This window comes from Odocoileus virginianus, chromosome 1, assembly GCF_023699985.2.
Source record: "Odocoileus virginianus isolate 20LAN1187 ecotype Illinois chromosome 1, Ovbor_1.2, whole genome shotgun sequence".
Classification (NCBI taxonomy): Eukaryota; Metazoa; Chordata; class Mammalia; order Artiodactyla; family Cervidae; genus Odocoileus; species Odocoileus virginianus.
Genome location: NC_069674.1, coordinates 19,342,312 through 19,355,730, shown reverse-complemented (window position 1 = coordinate 19,355,730; position 13,419 = coordinate 19,342,312). Strand labels below are relative to the sequence as shown.

Below are 13,419 nucleotides of genomic sequence, written 5' to 3'. Positions count from 1 at the left end.
CTCAATGGACATGAGTTTGGGTTGACTCCGGGAGTTGGTGATGGACGGGGAGGCCTGGCAGTCCACAAGGTCACAAAGAGTCGGACACAACTGAGCGACTGAACTGAACAGTTATCACATGATACACTGAATCAAAAATACATTTCCTCTGGCTCTTAAGTAGTTGAATTTGAAAACTGGGGTTTCAGAGAATCTTGATTTCTATGATTATTTTTAATGAAACCAAAGGAAAAATCAACCAGATATTGTTAATACATTGTCCAAATACATACTAGACTTTGCTCATCTATCTGCATGGTTGACTGACAATGAGAATATAAAATGTATACTTTTGCATATTTCATTCAGTCTATCAACTTCTTAACAAAGAAAATTTTTTAAAAAAATTCTGATCTCCTAAATGTCTTGCACACCTTGTACTTTAAAAAGTGATTTGCTGTCCTGTGATAATGAGACTTTCATAATGAACTTTTTGGGTCATGTTTTAGTTTCCTCAAAACATGCAGAAGCACTTAATGAGACTTTTTACTTTATAGAAATGAAAGAGGGTATTCCCTTAGACCTGTGCCTACAAGGTGGCTATCATGATTGATAGCCATAGAAAAGATGTTAAAATGCTGGTCTGCCATTAAGTCACATTTTCAACATGTGGGACAAGAAGAACAGCCTTGTCTGATTTGTAAATAGTTGAAGAAGGGAATAAAGGACAGGATTACAGTAAAATAATTTATATGCTGTTTCTCTAAATCTATTTGATCATCTCTGAATAGGTCATAAGGAGCACAGGATGAACTATACCTCAGTTGTTCGATATTATGTATAGGTTATGACAAAAACTCATACAGTGAAAAAAGTGAAATTTATGGGAAATAAGACTGACTCAGAAATTAAAAATATGTCACCAGAAAGAGCAGTCAAGTTGAACAGTATTAAAAACTGCAACTTATTTGAAATTCACATTCAGTTTGAATTACCTCTGTGCTTTGAAAACCTCTTCCCTGAGAAAGAAAAGTTTAACATGTGATGATATCCAGTGTGCTTCAGAGTATCTATAATAAAAACAATAGATATTGTAGACATGGAGAACCCTACATGATGAATTTAAGGATATGCATGCATGCTAGTCATGTTCAACTCTTTGTGACCACACAGACTGTCACCCACCAGGCTCCTCTGTCCATGGAATTTTCTAGGCAGGAATATTGGAGTGGGTTGCCATTTCCTCCTCCAGGGGATCTTCCCAAACCAGGGATTAAACCAGAGTCTCTTGTGTCTCCTGTATTGGCAAGCAGATTCTTTTATCACTGCGCCACATGGGAAGCCCAAATTTAAGGTTGCTAAGGGTCAAATCCCAAAAAGTCAGTCTACTAAAACAAGCCTGTAGATACAAAGTGAACAGACATTTTTGGGAAGCTGGAAACTAATTCTTACAAGTCTAGAAACCTGCTATTGCTAATTTTGTTGTTGTTCAGTCAGTAAGTTGGGTCCAACTCTTTGCGATCCCATGGACTGTAGTCAAGCTATTGCTAGTAAGTCAAGCTATTGCTTGCTTCAGGGGCTTCCCTCATAGCTCAGCAAGCTATAGGGGGTTTCCCTGATAGCTCAGTCGGTAAAGAGTCTGCCTGCAGTTCAGGAGACCCCATTTTAATTCCTGGGTCGGGAAGATCCCCTGGAGAAGGGATAAACTCCCCATTCCAGTGTTCTTGGGCTTCCCTTGTGGCTCAGCTGGTAAAGAATCTGCCTGCAATGCGGGAGACCTGGGTTTGATCCCTGGGTTGGGAACATCCCCTGGAGAAGGGAAACACTACCCACTCCAGGATTCTGTCCTGGAGAATTCCCTGGACTGTACATGGGTTGAAAAGAGTCAGACACAACTGAGCGACTTTCACTTTTACTTTTCACTTGCTAATAAGTCATATTCCATGTTCAGATTCCTTTATTGACAGGCTATCTAACTTGATGTCATTGCATTGGCCTGCCACCAGGGGTCAGTGTAATGTGGGCTTCATAAAAGGTGACCTCAGTTGTTCAGTCGCTCGGTTCAGTCATGTCTGACTCTTTTGCGACCCCATGGACCACAGCATGCCAGGCTACCCTGTCCTTCACCATCTCCCAGAGTTTGCTCAAACTCATGTCCATTGAGTCGGTGATACCATCCAACCATCTCACCCTCTGTCATCCCCATCTTCTCCTGCCTTCTATCTTTCCCAGCATCAGGGTCTTTCCAATGAGTTGGCTCTTCGCATTAGATGGCCAAAGTACTGGAGCTTCAGCTTCAATGTCAGTCCTTCCAATGAATATTCAGGGTTGATTTCCTTTAGGATGGACTGGTTGAATCTCCTTGCAGTCCAAGGGACTCTCAAGAGTCTTCTCCAACACCACAGTTCAAAAGCATCAGTTCTTCAGCTCTCAGCCTTCTTTATGGTCCAGCTCTCATATTCATATGTGACTACTGGAAAAATCTTTAGCTTTGACTAGACAGATCTTTACTGACAAAGTGATGTCTCTGCTTTTTAATATGCTGTCTAGGTTTGTCATAGCTTTTCTTCCAAGGAGCATCTTTTAATTTCATGGCTGCAGTCACTGTCTGCAGTGATTTTGGAGCCCAAGAAAATAGTCTTACACTATTTCCCCATCTATATGCCATGAAGTAATGGTACTAGATGCCATGATCTTAGATTTTGAATGCTGAATTTTAAGCCAGCTTTTTCACTCTCCTCTTTCACCTTCATCAAGAGGCTCTTTAGTTTCTCTTTGCTTTCTGCCATAAGAGTGGTGTCCTCTGTATATCTGAGGTTATTGATATGTCTCCGAACAGTCTTGATTCCAGCTTGGTCATCCAGCCCAGCATTTCACATGCTTTACTCTGCATATGATGGACATACACATATGGTGTATGTTATTGATATTTATGCCAACAGTCTCAATTCTAGCTCGTGATTCATCCAGCCCAGCATTTCACATGATGTACTCTACATGTGATGGACATGAGTTTGAGCAAGCTCCAGGAGTTGTTGGCACAGGGAAGCCTGGCATGCTGCAGTCCATGGGGTCACAAAGAGTCACAGACACAACTGAGCTACTGAACTGAATTGAACTCTGAATATAAGTTAAATAAACAGGATGACAATATACAGCCTTGACGCACTCCTTGACTTTTGAATGTTCTCAGTTTTACCACTACATAAAATAAGGATATCCTGAAGACTGCAGGCATTGGAGATAAGTATTATTGGAAGAGGACACACAAAGAGCAAAAATATTTTATCATGGGACATACACATCAATTTTTATTAATTATAAGTAATATCTAATTATCCCTACTGTATTACATTCAGCTTTTTAAAAGGTCTTATGTATCTTAAGACATAATAATATTGCCTATAAAATGTAAATATTTTATAAAAAGTTAAAATCAGAATCAGAGGAAAACACTATTGATAGTGTTCTGTTATTCTCACCCATACTGTTTAATTGGTTTCACTATTAAATATTACTAACTGCCACTCTTAACTAGTCCTGTTGTTTTTCTTAAATAATGACATTTATGTAACAGAATAGTAAATAATACAGAATAATATATAACTTTAAATAAACAGCTAATTTATACTATATGTTAATATATTATGTATTATTATATATTAATACATATTATAATATATTAATACATAATATGTATTATGTGTTAACATAATATAATTATTATGTTAATAATAATAATCATGTATGTGTAAGTATTTATTCATTACATATTATAATGATTCTTTGGTCTGATATAGCTGTGTCCTGAGTTGGGGCTCTAAAAGTTAGTCACTCTGCTATACATGTAGATGCCCTTCCTGGAGCCTGACATGCAGAATGCAGTTCTGAATTGCTTGATAATTATTGGACAGGTATTTCTACTGTTTGCTCTTCTCTTGAAACAGTTTCATCTAAAGGCTTCCAGTGGAAATATGCACTAATATATTTCATGTGTCTGAATAAGAGAGTGGCAGATTGAAACTCAATTAAGCTAGCAATTGAGGCAATTGTCAAGAAAGTGAAAAATTAAGTTTTGTTAACCTTAAAATCTAAGTTCAGAAATTTTATGGTATATTCTCTTTTGTAGCAAAAATACCTGGACGAGTCCCTGCTTGGCTTCTGAAAAGGTATGTGAGGTAGGAGAACTACACCCACTTTCTTCTACCAGATTACCTCATTCCCTTTCCTCTGTCTTAAAAGATTTTGATTTATAAGTGACTTTTTGGTAACAGTTTCCAGTTGTGTCCTTATAGTCTACATAGTGTCTGTGACATAGTGTCTGGGACTGCATAGGAGTGCCCATATGATGAATTTTGAAGGGTTCTCAGATTTCAGAATCCCTAAACTATCCCCAATGGATGCCTTAACATCTGCAGTTAGACATTTATTTCTATGCAATCATCATTGCTTTATCTGAGTTTCTCTCTTCTGGCCTAAGATAATACTTAGAATGAATGACTATCAGATGTTTTACTTTCTATAATAGCAATTGAAGCACTGGTCACATAGGGTTGATATTATTAGTACCTAAAAACTAGAAAAGGGACAGGAAGAGAAGTCAGGGATAGCATAGATAAACACTGTTGTTTTGTCTAAACCAGTAATTATAATATCACAAGCCCCCATGGCAAGTTTCCCCATCTTCAGGAACAATGACCTAAACAACCATCTCAACAGTGGGCTTGTAAGTATGAGAACAGACTGAATTTGCACAACAGAGGAACATGGTACGCCTGTTCTTCCTTCCTCGGCCTCTTTTCTAAGAACTTAGTTTCTGCTCAGCAATGGGTTCTGTTGAAAGATGTAGGCTTCTCTTGCCTCAAAAACTAGAAATTTAGGTTAAGAAACCACCTTTGGCCATACCTGTACTTGGATCTAAAGCTGATTAATTTAAACTAAGATTTAACTTTTAAAAAATATATTACTTATCTAAGGGGCTTCCCCTTATAGCTCAGTTGGTAAAGAATCTGCCTGCAGTGCAGGAGACCCTGGTTCTATTCCTGGGTCGGGAAGATCCCCTGGAGAACAATAGGCTACCCACTCCAGTGTTCTTGGGCTTCCCTGTGGCTCATCTGGTAAAGAATCCACCTGCAATGCTGGAGACCTGGGTTTGATCCCTGGGTTGGGAAGACCTCGTGGAGAAGAGAAAGGCTACCCACTCCAGTATTCTGGCCTGGAGAATTCCATGGAAATCCACTTTCACATCTTATCTATGGAAAGAAATGAAATAATACAAGAAAATAACATGATAGAAAGTAATAGACAAAGTACTAGAGTTAGAAGGTGTGTATTCTAGACCTTCCCCTCCTTCTTATTAGTTATGTTATCATGAGCGAATAGCTTAACCTCTCTGATTCCTTAACGTTCCCTTTCTGATATAAGATGGGGATAACATTGGCCATCCTGCCTATATCAGAACTGCTGAGAGCCCCAAGTAAAGTAATATCTGTAACAATACCTTGCATACTGTGACATGTAATATACAGACATAACATGGCATTTCACTACTTTTAATTAGATAGTTCATTGTTAACATTGAAATCAGAGTACCCAATTTCTTTCAGCTCCCAAACTGTGATTCAGAAGCTTAGCAGAGACCAACAGAGATATGTTTTAGGAACTCACAAGAAAAACCAGGAAACAGTTCAGCCCAGGAACAATGATTTATATGAAAACTGTGTCAAAGTGACATCCTTGAAGTGTCCTCTGAACAAACAGACTCGCATTTGGACTGAGACGACAAGGATACCAACAGAAGGTGTTTTTTTAATGTTTAGGATTTTAATAAATGCCAAGGTGGCTTCTACCATATCATAATTAATAAATTGTATGAAATCTGGATTATGGGAACTGTTTTTATAAGCAGAGAAGATAGACAGCCATTTTACTCCACTCTGAAAAATACTTGCCTTATTTAGTTTCTATACAAGTTGAATACAGAAGAAAATTATTTAATATAGCCTTGAAAAAGTCAATCTAATTGCATTGTTTCCATCACCTCTTTATTATTGATGCCCTTTCCATATCATAGAATAAAAATGTAATGAGTTGATACACACAACATGGATGAATCTCAAAATCACAGTGCTGACAAAAAGCAACCAGATGCAGAAAAACTAAAAACTACAAGAAATCACATGTATGTGAAAAGCAAGCTAATCTCTAGAGACAGAAAGTAGATAACGGCTTCCTATAGTAAGGGAAAGAGTAGGGGAGGAAGGAAAGAATGGACTGTAAAGGAGCATCAGGAATCTTTTAGTGATCATCTTTTCTAGATCTTGGTTTATGGTAGTGGTTTCACAGGTATTTACAACTGTGGAAACTCTAGGGCGTTGGGCCAGAGCAACTAGCTGGATTAAACTGTCAGCCACCAGATGGCAAAGACCAAGAGTGGAGCATCACTTCAGTTTAGACTTGTTCCTTTTGACACGCCTTTAGACACTGAAGTGGAGGTACTGAACAGGCAGTTGGATATGAGTTCAGAGTTAAAGGAAGAGATTTGGGCTGAAGATGCATTTAGGAATTTTCAGCATAAAGATAGTATTTTAAGGCATGAAGCTGGATGAGATTTAAGTGAGTGTAGATATAGATGAGGGTTAAGGAGCAAGTCCTTGGGAACCCCCAACACTGATGCATCAGGAAAAGAGTAAGAACCCAACAAAAGACTGGAAAGCCCCGCCTTGAGTAGGAGGGAAAGCAAGAGAATGTGCTGTCCTGGAAGCGTAAGTGAGAAAGTGTATCCAACAGGGCATAATCAGCCAGGTCTAATGCTTCTGATTAGCTGAGATGGTTTTACTATTTGATTTTATAACATGTAGGTTTTATTTGGGGATCTTGTTCAGGGAAATTCCAGTAGAATGATAGAGGTACAGGTCTAATTAAAGTGTACCTTAAAACAGAAGAGAAACTGGAGACCATATTTATAGAATTTTGCTGCAAAGGGGAAACTTGATTTTCAGTGTTCCCTACTGCTCCCCCACACCCCCTGCTCTTAATTTGAAATTATGTTTCTCAACCTTCCCATCTTTCCTGAGCTGAGATTCTCATGGCTTTTTATTATATTATCTTTAAACATGTCTTGATGAATCTTGATGACATATAAATAAAAATTCTACAGTTTTCTTTTTTTACTGGAGTAAGTCATTTCAGAGGGAGTCAGTTTTTGATGCTGCCTCCTCCTTTAGAGTATATACATTTAGGGCTATACATTTTCCTCAAGTATGTCATCACTCAGTTTCTCTCAGAAGTCTGTCCTTTCCCATTACTGAACTATTCAAGTGGAGATGAGCCGGATCTGTCAGAGATTCACGAGCAGCCTAGGCAGACTTCTCCAGTTCTGGGAGAGTTTATATTTGTAATGAGTCATGGATATATGTTCCTTTGATTCAGACTCCCTTTCTGGCTCCCCTGAATTAGCCTCCTAACTTGTCCCTCTGCCTCACTTTTTTCACCCTGACAACCTCCTGGCTGCCACACTGATCTTTCAAAAATGCATATCTAATTATATCACTTCCATGTATAAAGGCCTCCTGACAATTCATTTTTTAAAACATCAAGCATCTGCCTGTCACACATGATTCCTAGCTCAGGAAATCTCCCAGAAGTACTATTATTACAGACAAGGTCTCCAGTTGTGAACCACTTATTCACACCTACCTGATTTCTAGTCATTCTAAACCTTACTTGTGATTTCCTGAGTGTGCTGTGCTGGTCCCACCACCTAGACTACTGTTGCTGTTGTTGTTCGGTTGTCCACTGTCCAGCTCTTTGCAACCCCATGGACTGCAGCACGCCAGGCCTCCCTGTCCCTCACCATCCCCCAGAGTTTGTTCAGGCTCATGTCCACTGACATGAACATGGACATAGACATGAACCTAAATTACTACTCTTTTTTTTTTAACTAGCTGACATACCTGTGCATCAAGACTCAGATTACTTAGGAATTAGGAATATTTCTTTTTCCAGCTCTAAGTATGACTGGAAGTACCTCTTCAGCAATCCTACAGTAAGCACCTTGCCTTATCCTAGAGATATATATTCTAACTGAGGCTTTACTTCTCCCTCTAGTCCCAACTGTTGGCATATTTAAGGCAAGTACTATGTACTTTTCACATCTATTTACCAAACTAAACATAATACCAGCTACATAATAATGTTTCAGTGAACAGCCTAGGAATGGCTTCTCCAGAGACTGTAGATGAACTCATTTTATTTGCCAGCACTGCCAGATATTGTAATCATACATACCCTCATTAATTGTCTTTCAAGTCTAGTTTAATTCAGTGAGTGCTTTAGTCATCTGTTTCCTTTCTTTTTAGTAACAGACAATTCCCTTTAAAAAAGCATTATTGTGGATATTTCAAGCATAAACAAAAGTAGAATAGAATAATGAACCACTGGTGCCTGTCATCCACCTTTTAATAGTTATCAGCATCCTGCTATTCTTGTTTCATTTATATTCCCACTACTTTTTTTTTTTTTTTGCTGAAGTAATTAAAGCAAAGTCAGCAAATCATATTGTTTTGCCCATAAATACTTCAGCCTATGTCTCTTAACTAGATAAACCTTTTTTTTAAATAAAGCATAATGTATTTCTTGCTTTTATTCTAAGTGTATTCTACTTTTTTCTTATGCTGTCTACATACATAACAATTTAGGCATCATAATTATAAGTAATACTGCTACATCCTTTAAAATGTCTACCAATTTTCCTTCAAGTTTTACTTAGGGTTCTTTTTTTCCCCTCTCTCTACCTATATATATTGAATTTTAAAAATTCTGTTAAAATACACATGACGTAAAATTTACCATCTTAAGTATTTTTAAGTATAAAGTTCAGCAGTGTTGAATACATTCACATTGTTGTACACAGCCTCCAGAACTCTTTTCATCTTGCAAAACTGAAATGCCATAGCCATTAAATGATAACTGCCCATTGCCCACTCCTCCTAGGCCCTGGCAGCTATCCTACTTTGACTATTCTAGGTATCCAATATACATGGAATCAAATATTTGGGAAAACAAATACATTATTTGTCTTTTAGTGACTGACTTATTTCACTTAGCATAATGTCCTTGAAGTTCATCTGTGCTGTATCAGAATTTCCTTCCTTTTTAAGGCTCAGTAATATCCCATTATATATATATACCACATTTTGCTTATCCATTTATCTGTCAACGTGCACTGGAGTTGCTTCCATCTTTTGGCTACTGTGAGTAACACTACTGTGAACACTGGTGTACAGATAACTCTCCAAGATATAATCAGTTCTGGGCATATACCCAGAAGTAGAATTGCTGGACCATCAATTACCCTATGGTAATTCTATTTTCAGTTTTTTGAGGAACCGCCATACCGTTCTCCATATCAACTACACCACTTTACATTCCAGCCAGCAATGCACAAGGGTTTTAATCTCTCCACGTCCTTGCCTACACTTTTCATTTTCTGTTTTTTGACAACAGCAATCCTAATTGGGTATTGAGTGGAATAAACACTTTTCAAATAAACTTTATTTTTTAAAACAGTTATCCACACATTTTTAATGTTATTATACTCTTACCACAATTAACAAAATAAGCAATAATTCCTTCATATCATCTGTTAATAAATAATAAAGAAGGAATTTCTAACAGACTTTTCCCATAGTTTTCTCTATATCTTGTCCTTCTACTTGCTCAAACAGCAGCTTTGGAGCTACCACTGATTTCTCTCTTCTTTTCTCATCCCACATCTAATTCATTGGAAAATCTCAAAATACACTCAGGATTCTTCCCTCCCTTGCTCACACCTCTCCCTCCGGTGACTGCCACCACCCTGGTCCAAGCTACCGTGCGCTCTCTTGTTAGCAGATTCTCTCAGTAGCCTTCCATGAGCTCTCCCTGTCTGTCTACCCCTGCGCCTCTTCAGTCTGTTCTTGGTTCAGCAACCAGCATGATCCTATTAAAGCAGATCTGAGATGTGACACTCCTCAAAGCCTTCCAGGGCCTTCCTATTTCACACTCAGTAAAAATCAGAGTCCTTGCAGTGGCCTGTGAGGCCTTATGTGAACTAAGTCACCCATCTAGCTCATATCTTTCTGCTTATTGATTCTGCTTAGCCACGTGTCTCCTCACGGTGCGCCCTGCACACACGACCATGCTCCTGGCTCGGTGTCTTTGCACTTACTGCTCCCCTTGCTGCAAATGCACCTCCCTCCAACAGTGGCTTGACTCGCCCCCTAAGTCCTCTGACATGGCAGCATCATAAGGAGGCCTTCTCTGACCACCTTTTTAAAAACAGAAATCAGCCCCTCCCCAAGAATTCTCTATTCCCCTTCCCAGCTTTATTTTCTCCCATAAATTTTATTATCTGACAGATGTTTTGTTTGTTTACTTCTGCCCCATAATTAAAGTATAAGCTTGAGATGGATAAGAATTCTTAGATAGAATCTTTGGCAGATAATGCTCAGTAAATAACTGATTAATCAATTCAGTTTATGTATCTATACATATTTTTATGGTTGCTCCCCAGATCTGCATCACGATTTAAAAAGCACTATGAAAGAATGTCCATCTTTCCAAAGCAAGAAGGCTGATATAAACTGGACAGATGATGAAAAAAGAATCTACAGGGATAAAAAAATAGCTGAAACTCAAGAAATATTGCAGTATTTGCTCCCCATCATGCATAGCACTAAAAATGTGCAAACCACTCAGATAACAGAGGTATTCAACCCAAGAACCAGCTTTCAAATCCAACATCAGTAAGTCAATACAATTTTGTCATTCTTAGCTATTTAATACATGCACTCTTTTATAAAGAAATACGGTTTATTGATTCCACATCCTATTAAACAAACATAGGCTCTTAATAGAGGCAGCCGCACCATATTTGACAAAGGCCTAAAGCCATAAGAAAACACTGGATATGTGAAGAAGTAAGGTTATCAGGCCTTATTTGATTATTTACATGAAACCACTCATTAGTTTGGATCTATAAGACCAAAAGTAAACTAATACAAATAAAAGACAATGACAAGCTGAAAATAAGAACTATAATATTAATATTATCAACAGATTTGATGAAGTACTTTCTATATGCTACACAACATTCTTTGTTTACACAAACACATTTTATATTCTACACATAAGGAAACTGAGATGCAAGTCTATTACTCAAATTTGTTCAAGGTCACACAGCCAATAGGCAGCAACTGGACTCAACACTAACTAGACATTTAGAATGCAGAGTCTTTCATCAGTATGCTTGGACATTTCTCTTCATAATATAAGAAACAGAGGGCCAACATACTTAATAGTCAAAGACTGCATACAAATCAATGACAGAATCATTAATATTTTAATAGGAAAATGGGCAAAGGCTATGAGCCAGAAATTCACAAAAAAAGACCAATAATCACTTTAAAATGTTCAATCTCACTTAAATCCAAGGAATATAAATTAAAACAATAATGAAATCCTCTCATTTTTGTCTCTCTATGGAAGAATTCACTCACTGACTGTTGGAATAGAAATGGTACAATTTCTGGAAGGCAATATGATAATATATGAAAATCCTTAATATCTACATTTGTTTTAAGAAATTCTACCTTTAAAAAAATAAAAAATAAAAATAAAATAAAAATTAAAAAAAAGAAATTCCACCTTTAGAAACCAGTCTTAAGGGGAAAAAAGCCTCAGGAAGGGCTAGAAGACTTCTGTAGTGATGTTCATTGCAGTATTGCTTACAGGAGCCAAAGAAAAGAAAATGAATTTAAATGTTCAACAATAGAAGACTGCTTAAATAAATTATTGTATAGCCATAAACTGAAAGATTATGTGGCTATTAAATATATCAATGTATATATTAACATAAAATGATGTTCACAATATATAAGTGAATAAAAGATGCAGACCAGCTTGATTTGCTATGGTTGTATTTATGGATTATGTATATACATTTAATGTGTGCAGATTATACATAATCAAACATATAACTAGAACAAATCCTGGAAGCACATATTCCCAACAGTGATTATCTCTGCAGAGTCAAAGTACTGGCAGAGTATGATGTTCCTCTTCCTGTTTTTTTTTCCCTAAATTATTATTAATGCATATTTCTTCATTGTAAAAATCAGTGAAGTTAAAAAAATTAGAAAAAAAGGCACTTGATGGCAGTTTCTAGTGGGATGGGGTAGCTGTCACTGCCTTACAAAAACTGAATCTAATCAGTCAACTAATATGAGAGAAGCAAATAGTACAGGCAAACAAAGCATCAAGTATGATGATATCAGCAAAATAAACAGCAGAAAATTAATTTAAAAATATAATGGACCTACCTAGGCAAAGGAACTGAGAAACTGAGATCGATATAAGCAAGGGGTCTGAGAGATAATAATTAGGACATCACTTAATTTTTAGTCATTATTTTCACAAGTGTTAATGTGTTAGTCGCTCAGTCACATACAACTCTTTGAGACCCCATGGACTGTCACCTGCCAGGCTTCTCTGTCGATGGAATTCTCCAGGCAAGAATACTGGAGTGGGTGGCCAGTCATTCCCTTCTCCTGGGGATCTTCCCAACCCAGAGATCGAAACCAGGTCTCCCACATTGCAGGTAGATTCTTTACCATCTGAGCCACCACAGATTCCTTACATTCTTTGAGCCTAGACATGCACTCAGTGTGAACTGGCCTGAGCCTAAAAGTGTAAGTAAATAATAGTCTTTATTAATTAAGAACTCTTTGGTTACATGTAACAAAATTCTATCTAGTTTAATCAAAAAGCATAAGGTAGGGCAGAGGGGGAAGAACTGTAAGAAAATGGAAGGCTATTCATGGAAATAAGAGAGAGAATGAATTCAGGCAAGATTCATGCAAGGCCTGGAATTGGGAACAGAAAACTATCCATCTTCGGTCTCTGCTTTTCTCTCTCTGCAGAAAAGTCTTCACACCCCTGAATCACAAATGTGTATCCTACAGCTTCTGCTGCTGCTAAGTCGCTTCAGTCGTGTCTGACTCTGTGCGACCCCATAGACGGCAGCCCACCAGGCTCCCCCATCCCTGGGACTCTCCAGGCAAGAACACTGGAGTGGGTTGCCATTTCCTTCTCCAATGCATGAAAGTGAAAAGTGAAAGTGAAGTTGCTCAGTCGTATCCAACTCTTAGTGACCCCATGGACTGCAGCCCACCAGGCCCCTCCATCCATGGGATTTTCCAGGCAAGAGTACTGGAGTGGGGTGCCACTGCCTTCTCCAGTATCCTACAGCAGTTTCACTTAAAAGACTGACCCACTATCTCTCATTACCAATTCTAAATTATAGGAAAGATAATTGGATTGGCAGCATTCCCAGTGAGTAGAGGTCAAATAGTTACAAATGTGGCTGACTGAAGCCCTACCTTGAGAGGCGGTCCCCCA

The 13,419-nt window shown here is 38.0% G+C and overlaps 1 protein-coding gene and 1 long non-coding RNA gene across 16 annotated transcripts in view; one reads left to right on the top strand and one right to left on the bottom strand.

The window, feature by feature from the left end:
• The window catches only part of LOC110128968 (uncharacterized), a 65,888-nt gene that overhangs the window by 35,434 nt on the left and 17,035 nt on the right, over window positions 1-13,419 (bottom strand). The window lies entirely within an intron of this gene.
• AGBL3 (AGBL carboxypeptidase 3) overlaps window positions 1-13,419 on the top strand; it is a 109,011-nt gene that overhangs the window by 79,571 nt on the left and 16,021 nt on the right. For 8 of the 13 annotated variants that reach the window (XM_020880033.2, XM_070465418.1, XM_070465403.1 and 5 more), the window contains 3 exons: window positions 4,109-4,157; window positions 5,586-5,779; window positions 10,535-10,766. In XM_020880033.2, coding sequence (XP_020735692.2) covers window positions 4,109-4,157; window positions 5,586-5,779; window positions 10,535-10,766 — 475 coding nt within the window. Of the gene's footprint in view, window positions 1-4,108; window positions 4,158-5,585; window positions 5,780-10,534; window positions 10,767-13,419 lie in introns of those variants that run through there. The other 5 variants (XM_070465419.1, XM_070465453.1, XM_070465444.1 and 2 more) reach the window with 3 other exon arrangements.